The sequence below is a fragment of the Tubulanus polymorphus genome, chromosome 4 (assembly GCF_964204645.1).
Source record: "Tubulanus polymorphus chromosome 4, tnTubPoly1.2, whole genome shotgun sequence".
In the NCBI taxonomy this organism is placed as follows: Eukaryota; Metazoa; Nemertea; class Palaeonemertea; order Tubulaniformes; family Tubulanidae; genus Tubulanus; species Tubulanus polymorphus.
Genome location: NC_134028.1, coordinates 17,508,772 through 17,521,056, shown reverse-complemented (window position 1 = coordinate 17,521,056; position 12,285 = coordinate 17,508,772). Strand labels below are relative to the sequence as shown.

Sequence of the window (12,285 nt, the reverse complement as noted above, 5' to 3'; positions counted from 1 at the left end):
GTTCTGCAGTGTACCCCTCAACAAATTGCTTGTGATGGGGCGGCAGACGTCGTTGATGCTGCCTGATCGGCTTCTGCTCCCCGGTATCGATTTCAAACTTAATGAGGGGTGTCCCCCCAATATCAAAATCCCCCGAGAAAATACACCTTGATGCTGCGCTAGGACAGTCTTCAAATCCTCCCGATCACCCTCCAAAATCTGGAGACTATCGACGTTTAGTTCGTCATAAAGACCCTTTAAATCATGGGGATCCTGCTGGGGCTGAGGCAGTTCCGTCTCCGACAAACCAGAAGTGTCTTGCACATTCACCAAGAACCTTAGTGTCTGATGTACCACAGTGGTTACACAGGATCGTAGAGCAACGTAGATACACTGTGACAGCCACACTGCCAGGACTGGGTGAACTTGCACAGTGAGTACATCGACTGATTCGATAGGTGAGAAAATACCCACAAACTCCCCTTGACGAACCCTAAGGGTGTCATCTGAAAAATTCGCCAGGCGGACTGTAACCTTCCCATCCCGCGGACATACCAGAGATTTGCCAGCCAGGCACGGAGTACGGTTCCCTCGACCAACCAAGACAACAAAATTGTTATTTACACTATATCTCTGCTTGAAATACGCATTGGCCACGACCTCATGGCCTCCCGGAGTGTAATAAATCTCGGTCAGGAACAAACGACAGCAAATAGGTCGTGCATCCTTTGTCTCCAATGGTACATGGGTAAGGCCACACTCAAGAACTCTACCAGGGTAATGCAACAATTCTGTTCAAAGAAGTCACTACCTAGCAGGCACTCCTGAGCCAAGTCATCGGCTATTACCATGGGGACCATGAATCTGCAGTTTCCCAACTGGAGCTCTACCTCGGCCACCCCATTAATATTATTTCATCGAATATTAAACCAGATCCTTCAAAATATTTCTCTTCTATTTTACCTTTTTATTTCATTATAGCATTTATTTAATTTATCATCTATATGCTGTTTTGAAATAATATGTTGTGAATGAGAATTTATATTATATATTTGTTTATCTTCAGATTTTAAAAATTTAACTTTACTAATATATATAATACTAATTTTACGATATTCTACGTCTGTAATTATTTTTGTAATATTTTTCATATTTTCTAAATGTTTTTTATTTTCTTCTAATGTTTTACCTTTGTGAAATTTAAACTCGATAGCTGCTGGACCAATATCACTTTTAAATGCTTCGGTTATTTCAATATCTTTTTTATTATCTAATGAATTAATATAATTTCTAACATTTTCCATATATGATTTCTTATTATTCAGAGTATCTTTTATTCTTTTAATTGTCTTCGGTTTATTATTATCATTATCAAAATAATCTTCACCTAAAATATCATTATTCATATTTCTAATATGACTTTTAGATTTTAAATATTCTTTATAATATCTTTTGTTACTGAATGATTGATTACACGTATCACATTTATATATTTCTTTTTCATTCTTTAATTCTTCTAATTTAGTTTCTAGTATATCATCTTTATATTCTAATTTCAATTTATTCTCTAAGTGAGATTTAGTTTTATTATGCCTTGCTTTTTGAGATTTATTTATATTGATTTTACATGTTGGACAATTAATAGTGCTTCTTATTTGCTTTCATTTTCATACTAAATTTTTTTATTAAAATTGATTTTATATTATTCAAAATCTATATCATGGTGCCCTTTTTCATTCTTACCTTTGTATATGAAATAGAAATCGCCAGAACATAATTCTTCTAGATCTTCACTTGATAATCTATGAAATCTATCTGGTAAATATGTTCTGAATTTATATTTATTTCCTTTTAATCCCTCATATTCTAAGTAGATAACTAATTTATCTCCATATTTGTTAGTAACTGTATCAATATTTGTAATTAGATATTTCTTATGAATTGTTGATTCTGTCAACTTCTTAAATTTATAATCTACAGATTTAGCATTTGTGATATCTTTTATTCTATCTAGAAATGATTTGTTGTTCTCACAGTGTATTTGTTTACTCTCCATTTTAATAACATATTTTTTATTAAAATTGATTTTAGAAGTTATTCATATTCATATATATGAATATTTTAAGAGTAATAGGGAATAAGTTGTTTTAGGTTAAAGGTCGAAGGGTCGAAAAATAAATGCGAGTATTACTGACGTCACAGTCTTAATTGAACGAAATCAAATCGAACAGGAAAATTAAAATTTGGGAAGGCCACAGGCAGTGGTCTTTCTACGAAGCCCTAGCGGTATACTTTTAGCGTATTGGTATTATGACACTCTTTACCAGCCACGTACCACATGAAGTAATAAGCATCGTTGTAAGCACTTGAAACACCCATTAACCACTTGAAACTGTCAGATCAAACACCATACCGCATCCCCGCAATAGGGGTAGTTCAGCAAACCGGAGCTTTCATTGGCCTATCCAGTAAGAAAGACACTAAATATTTGGATGGATATATGAAAGCTGTGGGTACTGGAGTGTGTAATGGGTAGTGTAGTGTGATCTGTGTGCATTTGCGGCCAGCACACAGATCACATTGTTCATTGGGGTTTGGTCCAGGACTCGCGAGATTTTCAACAACACGGAAGTAACGTGTAATAAATGATGACTTGAATTGCATGACTAAAGTCTATCCCAGTGGTTATGACCGCGGCATTTCACTCTCAAAGAGCCAGTATCAACAACAATTTAATTGATACTGACAGCTTTAAGTGGTCAAACTCACCATGAGCATCGCTGCTTCGTTGGACCCCAGCTGCTTGTTACTATGGTTACAGGCAAGAGTGAATAAAGAGCAAAACTTTTCCACACTTAATCCAAGAAAATGAAGTAATAAGCAATGAAAATTCAGTTTTGAAGTCTTGTTGCATTCAAGAGTGAATATTTTCGCTGGATGCTGAAGTCAGTGTTTACATTATGAAGTGTCAAAACCAATTTCCAAGTTGAAAGATTATATTTAGACGGTGTTTCAAGCAATACAACAGCACTTGACTCATGAGATAATTCCAGATATTAATTATATATGCTCACACTCTGAAGAGTTTATAGATGTACAAAATCAATCAGATTGAATTTGCCACATGACATGATTATTCCCAAAATGAAACTAAAAAATTCAAGAAAGGATTTTGTAATATTATAAAAATTGGAATTTTATATCCTTTATTGAATGGCCAGTTGATGGTATATTATTCACTCTTGAATGCAGTAGTCGCTTGACCTCAATTACTCGTAAGACTGAGTGATAGAAACCACAGGGATCCTGATATGTTAGTGTAACAACTCTTTGATGCACCGCGGTCATAACTACTGGGATAGACTATACCTACCACCCCTAATTATTGTTGAAAAAACTAAACGTTCCGCACTGACTAAAAATTAGTAATAACATTTTAGAAATGGCCAGAATTTTAACTTAGGTTCTATCTCATTTGAATTTTACAATTGCGATTGGTATAAATTTTTTTTTAAAACGGCCGTTAAGGCTTCATGTTTCGTCTGCAATTCACTGCAAATAGTTACGCAAGCACATTTCAGTGTTTTTGGCAGCTGTACACTCAATCGGCACCGTTCGTGACTAGCTTCACTGTGGAATTATCATTAATTAACATCGCCATATATCACATCATCAACTTATGTTGTGCTTTAAAACCCTAACAGCCGAAATAATTGAAATGCACATACGATTTCTATCATTGAAAATTGAGAGAGTGGCCATGTTTGTGTTCTGCTGCTTCGCGTAAATACCGCGCGGTGGCGCAACCGCGCGGAGTGGGGCCGATACCGTACGTCTAGACTACCCCGCCAATACGGGTAGCTGAGCAAATCGGAAAACTCATAATGACCAAATTTGTAAGATGCATTTCATTTTATTTTCGATATTAGTCAGTCTATACAATTGAAATCCGACCTTCATTACATCTAGGCTTAATTTGATGATATCATTGATCTGAAATAGGCCTAATCAAATTACGAATAAATTTAGATTAACATGTTCTTAACATTATTTTGCATGTGTAGTAATCAATCGAGCTGTCTCTTTCGACATTTCGTCTATGAAATGCTAAGTTTCCATTTTCTATCGGGACCTGTGACGGGACATCGATGTCCCATCACGGGTCCCAGGTCCTCTCACGAGACGTGCTGCATTGCTGCAGTTTAACCTGTTTCGCCTTGTTGCAAAAATGGAGTCGATAGATGCTCAAATCGACAATGATGGAACTAATCATTCATGTAGTTCTGAGGCACGAACTAACTGCCATAACCCTAACATAGATATTCGCTCACGTAGAAACGAATGGGTAAAGTTAAACGTCGGTGGGACTTTATTTTCTACGACAAGGACTACGCTGTGTCGCGATCCGAAATCGTTTTTATATCGACTTTGCCAAGAAGAATCTGATTTAGATACCGATAAGGTAAGGGAAATGGTGTTGCAGTTGAAACAAAGGGGTTTGTAAACTGGCTTGGATTTTATTTCCGGGTTGGTGATAATCTCGCGAGAATGGCGCTAACTTAGAAATGCAAATAAAGGTCGAACTGCAGTTCGGGTCACCTATCCACTGGGTGGCGCTAGTGTTATTAAAGAATAGTGTTATGGTAAGGTTAGGTATATAACCATTAGAGCCACTGCAGTCATACCGATAAATAAGCAATAGCAACACGAGGTAGGCCTAGGCGTATTTCCGTCATATTTTGAATTTAATCGCATTTCAAATAGGCCTATAGCGTCATTCTCGCGAGATTATCAACAACCCGGAAATAAAATCCAAACCAGTTAACAAGCCCCTGTGGTTGAAATGCATTCATATCATAGGCCTACCCGAGGTGAGTCGAGTATCTAGCCGTTGTTTCTCAAATAACGTCTAGGGCCAAAGTGCACATATAGGGGAGGGTGACCTGATTTCGGCACAGTAAATTTTTACGGCAATTTTCTATCTGAATTAGGCCTATATGCAATTCATGGTAAATAATCACTTACTGGATGACTATATCAATTAGAGACCGTAACATGAGTTTAATGTCTAAATATTGTTACTCCGGGTCAAGCTTTTAAAAAGTTATGAGGATTCAACAAAATCGGGCGATTTTTTAAAATTTTGACCTGAATTCGGCACTGTATTCCCTTAATTTGGCACCGCGTACCTGACTTCGGCAGTGTGTTTAAAATTGATTTTTATACAGATTACAGGGCCTGTATCGGCTTTTCTTGGAAAAAGTAAGGCTCCGTAATATGTATTATGTTAATGTGCATATTAATGAGGTGCATGAAATTGAAAACTTATACATAATCTGATGAAACGGTGATGTTTCAGCGTATAATTTTCAATGTAAATTGGTACTTAGCCAGCCAATCAGCTGTTCCATACTGGTTTTCGCTGTGTTAAAATTCGTACTTTGAAAGCCTCATCACAGTGTTAAATTGGTAATGTTCAGCATTTTGAAAGAAATGTGGGCCTGTAAGGCGAAGTTTCTTAGGGGAGGAATGGTCTTCTGGAACAAAGACAACGCGGCAAGAGAAATGAAACTTAAGCTTGTATTGTACAGCCTGTTAATTCATGGTAAGTAGTAGATGCTTTTCATCGACACTTGTACAACAAAATCAGAGAGTTTCCATCCTATCATGTCTATTGCATCATTGAAATTTGCTAAAAGTGAACAAATTTTATTTGTTGTAACAAAAATATATTTGATAACAATTTTTCAAATAAATTTTCTCAGCAGGCAATAGGCCTATTTCATTCATAGAAATGTAAATTCAAATTTTTATTCAATAACAGAAAAAAATAACAAATCATATTAAAACCAATATTACTATAGGCCTACTAGGCCTAAATCATATCAGGTCATTGCACAGAAAATGTCATTGGTGTTTTCGTACTCTCTACATTCAAATGAAAGCTGGCATCGTTGATTGATAACGCGGGGCGGACACAGCACCATAATGACCCCTGATACCGGGTGATCTTCGACGTCTTCGGTCCATACAAATAAATTTCTTCGCTGGAGCTGTTCCAAAAACTTGATCTGCAGCGAAGAGCTCTCCGGCAACATTTTTTCGACCCGAAATGAACATTGCAGTCTAGTGTTACAGGATCAGCAAATCCTCTGTCAAGGCCCATCCATTCTTGTACTTACTATTCCAAAATAGAGGTGATTTTTTCCTCGTTCACCCTTTTGAGCAATCAGCTCTGAAGATGTAAATTCAATAATAAGAATTATTTTGGGACTTCACTTAAATCCTTCCAAGAACAATAACCCGGTGCCGTTGAATCACAATCACCGTCTACTCGATCGGGGCTTCAGAACCATAGAATGTTATTTGGATTTCATTAACTAATCATCTGTTTTGATCGTTTATTTACAGAGTACCTAGTTCGCAAAGGTTACCTTAGTTCCTGGTGTGTGTCCTCTAACGATGGTATAGGGCTGCTTTTTTCAGCTGGGACATCCGTCGATGTAGCTGCCTTGTTGTGCTGGTGGGGAAGTAAGAACACTTAATTAAACATGAGAAAAAATACAAAAAATCTTTAGAAATAAAGAAGTTGCACGTACATCAAGTCTACTCTCCATTAGGCCTACTTCGATTGCTGGGCATGTCTTTTGTTTTTTTGCAGGTAAAGTTTTCTGTAATGATGGAAGAAATATGCATGGTAAGTGCTGGGTAACAATCATTAGGATACATCATAGCAATTTAACTTACCTTGGTGATAGTTTTTAATTTCTTATTTCGAGGTTCTTGTGACTTCTTCTCTTCTGGTAAACACTTTTCAATGTATGCTTCATCCGATGTTATAACGAAATAATTTGCAGTCGGCCTACAGGGTTTGGGTTGACAGGGTTCACGTGCTTCAGCTTGAGGGTATTTTAGAATATCGCTTAGTTTACTTGATCTCGAAGAGGTGTTATCAAATGGAAAGTAGTCACTTTGCTACAAAATAAAGATTTCAAGGTCAGGACGGATGGATTTATTTTATTAAATCTATTCACTTGTCACTCACCAATGATTTTTCTTTTAACCGCTTCCATGTCATATATAACGCATCACTTTTTAAATCGAACCCCTCTTGATATCTTTTGTCATACTTGGCCAGTTGTTGTTTTGTGAGAGTGCTCTCAATCACAGAAAGTGCTTTACCAGCTGGACAGGCTTTAGTGATACTCACTCCAGTTGCAAGATCCCGTAAAACGATTTTGAATATATTCAAGGCCTATGAAATATCTTAATCTTTTGATATGATATTATTTCTCATCTCAGTCTTACATCAGTCATATCAGTATGGTTATCGTTAATTTGTCCTACTATCTGGTTAATTTCAGTTTCTCCCACTATACCGTTGCATGAATTCATCTCTAAAATGAAAATATTTTATCCAGGATTATCTGCCATGAGTGTTGAGCAAGTGGAGTTCCAGGCCTTTTTTAGTGGCCCAAAAACAGTTCTGCAAATATTTTAATGGATAGAATTATATGCCATAATAATAAAACAAAGACAATGATTATACGGATAATTCATAACAAATGGTTTGTCAACTATCTAAAGGCTGGAGCCAATTGCTTGTGTGCGACGGAAGTTCAACGATCACCATTCTATTTTCTCTGGCTTTCTCTATTAGCTCAACAAAATTGTGGCTATTGTGACCATCAACGATAAGAAGTTGTGGCCGTTCACTCCCAATAGCTTTAAGGAATGTTTCCTCAAACCAAAGTAGACCAATACCCTGTAAGAAAAAGTTACCGGGTATATTGATTGAAGTTTTTGTGCAGTAATTACCTATTCTTGGCATCGATCATGATCTCGACATTTCTCTTTTCAGGGGTATACCGGTACATGAAAATATACACCTACTTGTTTCGTTCAACCACTGTCACTTGCACTGATGTTCCAATTCTTCGGCGCCCTCTCAACATCAAATCCAGTGACAGCCAGCCGGGTTTTTCCTTTCACCACAAAATGTGGGTTCAGGATTTGCCCGACTGCTGACGCGCAGCCAATCACTGTAACAAGCTCCTTATTTCCGCTCGATTTAGCAGGTACTGTCTTTACTCCACGCCTGAAATTAATTATCTTCAATTTGCATGAAATATATCAAAACTGAATGGCCTTAACCTTCATTTCATTTGATATCATGCTGATTTTTTACTCAATGACTTAATTAATATTATTACCTTGCAACAACTTGCGGTGGAGAAAAATCCATTTGGAACCCGGACTCATCCATATACCAAATATGGCGCGGCTGAAAATCATATCCGTCGATGACACCGCGATATGAATGAAAAAACTTCATAACTCGAACAGGCTGCATGCCTGCCATTCTTACACTAGCAGTTGACTCCGGAGTCCTCAAAGTTAAGTCTGGGTGGCGTTTCTTGAAACCTCTCCACCATTTCTCCGAAGGATTACCACCAAAATGGCTTTCCTTTTTTACCTGCAATTTTTCCAGCGTACCTTAACAATGTTTGTTTATTGAACCCCATTCCCATCTGTGACCTATTGCAGGGTAAGTCCACTAGCTCCCTCTCCTCTTCATGATTGAGTGTCGTTTGTCCTGTTTTTGCCCCCATTTCGATTCTTCCTTTGATTATATCTTGCAGTGTAGACCGAGGTACACCGAATTGTTTGGCAGCTGTCTTGATAGGCATACCACCATTTATAGCATCGATAGCATTTGCTTTCTGATCGACAGAATACTGAAGATACCGATTCATCTGAAATTTGTTTCATTTAATTAGATGAAATGAAAATTTATTCAAAACTTTTGTCATTTATGATTGTCATGTCATTTTAGTTGCAATAAATATTCCATTAGAAAAATAAAGTTTGATCTCAATAGATAACTACTTCCATTCCTTGCAAAAATTGTCACTTTATATAGCTTCAAATAATATTGATGGAGGCCTTTGAAATCAAAATGCACATTTCAATAAATAGAATTATATTGATGATTAACGAATTTTTAAACATTTAAAAAAAATATTTTCTCATAATTCGATCAATTAAGTACGAATTGAATTTATCGTTTCATTAAGTTTTCAACTTTGATGTTGTATGTCTTAAGTTGTATATCGTTAGTTTATGCTGTCCACAGGGACTTGTCACGATTGATAATGGATGAGACCAATGATGGGGGTACCAGTATACCTGCATCTGTATAATAAAATAACAAGGGTGGCAACAAATTGTCAATCTGACAATGACTACTCCACTTCAATCGACTGTGATTCCAAAAATTCTCAACCGATTCACATGAAATAAGCTTTAATACAACCTAGAAGACTTTCTGCTTCCAACGAGCCTTTAACCACCACTCTACGACAATTATCTCACAACGAAATCATCGTTTTTTGACGAGAGATAGCTCAAATTGGTGGTGTACCGATTCTATGGTGGACAGCAAAATGGTCGTTTTTTTCACTTCAAACGATGATTTCTATGTGAAATCTTAGAAACAATCCCAACAAACCATACATTTTTAGCCCACTTGCGGGCTATTGCGTTCACTTTTCATCCGTCCGTCCGTAGACGGAATCCAGTTATTTTGGGAAGTTTTGAAGACGCTTCAAGGTAATGTCTTGATATTTGGGTTGCACATGTATCTACCCTAGACACATCTTCAGCCCAAAAACTGGCCCTGTCAGAATCAAGATGGCCGACTAGCAGCCATTGTTGTTCGCCAAAATCAGCACTTTTTACACATTTTTGAACTTTTTGGGGGAAATTTTGAAGACGCTTTGATCAATTACCTTGGTCTTTCGGGTATATGTGAATCCCCCAGGGCCCATCAACATAATAAAAATTGGGTCGGTCGGACTCAGATGGCCGTCCTATGACCTTTTTAGTGCCCAAAAATGTTAATTTTGGCCCGAATTCTGAGTCCTGTAGCTTCCTACTGGTTTGCCATTTCTCATTGCAATTTGTGAAGGGTATTCTATGGAAAGGGATGTTTTATACCTGAGACAGGTATTTTTCATCAGCCAATTATGACGCAATTGGCGGCCATCTTTGTGTCACCAGTACTCATTCGTAAGTGGGAAAAAGTTTTTCCACATTATATTGATACCTAAGCGTATTTTGCTGCCACAATCAATTAGAAAGTTGTAGCACATAACGTGTTCTATGATTGTGGTGAGTTTCAAGGTAATTGGATTTCGTATATGGCCACCAGGGGGCGTTGCATAATACAATATCTTAGCATTTCTTTATTATATTCGTACCTATGCATATTTTCTAACCACAATCAATTAAAAGTTGTAGCTCATGACATCATCTATGATAGTTTTAAGGACATTAGTTTTTCTATATGGTCACCAGGGGGCGTTGAATAGTAGAATAACTTAGTATTTCCTTATTATATTGGTACCTAGGCATATTTTGTTACCATGATCAATTGCAAAGTTGTAGTTCATGTCATGTTCTATGATTGTGGTGAGTTTCGAGGTCATTGGGTTTTGAATATGGTCACCAGGGGGCGTTGAATAGTAGAATGACTTAGTATTTCCATATTAAATTGGTAACGAGGCATATTTCGTTATCACAATCAATTACAAAATCGTAGCTGCTGACATGTTCTATGATTGTGGTGAGTTTCAAGGTCGTTGGTTTTTGTAAATGGTCACCAGGGGGCGTTGAATATTGAAATTGCATTTGAAACCACTTCCCAAGTGGGCATGGTGTCCCTGGACCCCTAGTTTAAAACTACGCGGTCATACCAGTACGCTAATCTCATTTATTTGTATAATCCACGCGATGGTAGGGTAATTCAGGTAGGGATTTCAGGTTGAAAATTTCTATGTGTCCTATGTGTCGTTCTAATAGCTTAAAATGAAGAAGGGGATAGTATAAGCATACAGCACTTTACAGATTCAAAATTGGTCAAGCGGTTCAAAAGTTATAAGCAAAGTATCTGACAGGAAGTGTCTACGTTTTGCTGCTTTTTAGCCAGATTAAGGAATTAAATTCAACATTAAAACCAATATAACTCCCAGAATTTGTATCCGTTTAAAACCAAACTTGGTCAGTATGTTGTCTATACAAAGTTGGTTTAGATTCATGTAAGTAATTGCACAAATATGTAAATTAGGCTAATTTGCATACTAATTATCTAATCAATACCCACTACAATAACCATTAACACGCAATACTATAGTTTATTTCTCAAGATAAATGATACTTAAGACATGGAATATCAATTTTGAGATAATATACCCAAGATATCGTGCATCAGACAGAGATGCTAGTTTTCCGGAAATATCCGGAATTCCGGAAATTTAGGATCGCCGATGTCAATTCCGGAAATTGGGTGAGAATTCCTCGCGGCGACCAGTAATGGCACGGACCGTAAAAGCGTTGGTTTGCTTGTACTCGTCATCGCTTCTGTGTTATTTTATCTTGGTCTCTGTTTTCGAGGACGTTCTGCTACAATGTATATATGTGTGCTTGTTGTGGTATCTTCGGTGCGTAGGCGGAGCGCCACTGTTGTGACGCCATTTCCAATTAAAAGTCAATTATCTTAACGCGCTGTTGTACATCGTCCCGCTGACGGCCAACAATGTGAAGATGCACGTGGTAATAATTAAGATGATATTTAATAAATATCTTAATTATTACCACGTGCGTGCTATGTCCTGAGGCACGCAGCTTTGTAACTTTCTTTTTGCCTGCAGCTGTCAAGCGGGACGGTCTGCAAAATGAGCACGCACGGAAAGATTGTCAGTTAGGAGTCGGCCGATATAAAGGCAATATAAAAGATAAATTTAACTGGCACTGGCTGAGTGTAAGGACAGTAACGGGTACTACTTATCGAACTACATTCGTAAGTTAGACTTAGCTGGCGTGGCGTACTGCGTCGTTTGTAAAGACCAGGTCAAATACGGTAGTGGCAGGAAAAAAGATATTCTTCGTCACCCGGATAGCGCTCGGCAGCGAGGGATGTGAAGCACAACGAATGGCTGCCATCGTATTTTTAGATCGCTCTAGAAAGCATATCCGGCGATGCAAAAACGCAAAATTTTTTCTGGGGGAGGGCCCCCAGATCCCCCTTTCTAAATTCCGGAATTTTGGTACTTTGGCCCTAGCATCTCTGATCAGATGAATACCGATTAACACGCAAACCATGAGGTAAGTATCAAGGCGGCCATCTTGAATATAATTTACTACATCTTTAATGTATTTAGTTGATTCGATATGGCCTTATAGACCTTTATTATTTGAAATAACTAATCTTACTGGATAAGTTCAATGTTTTAAAGCCTTCTGAAA

General features: G+C 37.4%; 1 protein-coding gene across 2 annotated transcripts in view; it reads left to right on the top strand.

Annotated features, from left to right (window-relative positions):
- The first annotated feature begins 4,198 nt into the window (after positions 1 to 4,198).
- The window catches only part of LOC141903226 (BTB/POZ domain-containing protein KCTD5-like), a 35,111-nt gene continuing 27,024 nt past the window's right edge, over positions 4,199 to 12,285 (top strand). For both annotated transcript variants that reach the window (XM_074791300.1, XM_074791301.1), the window contains exon 1: positions 4,199 to 4,441. In XM_074791300.1, coding sequence (XP_074647401.1) covers positions 4,208 to 4,441 — 234 coding nt within the window. In that variant the 5' untranslated portion in view covers positions 4,199 to 4,207. The remainder of the gene's footprint in view (positions 4,442 to 12,285) is intronic.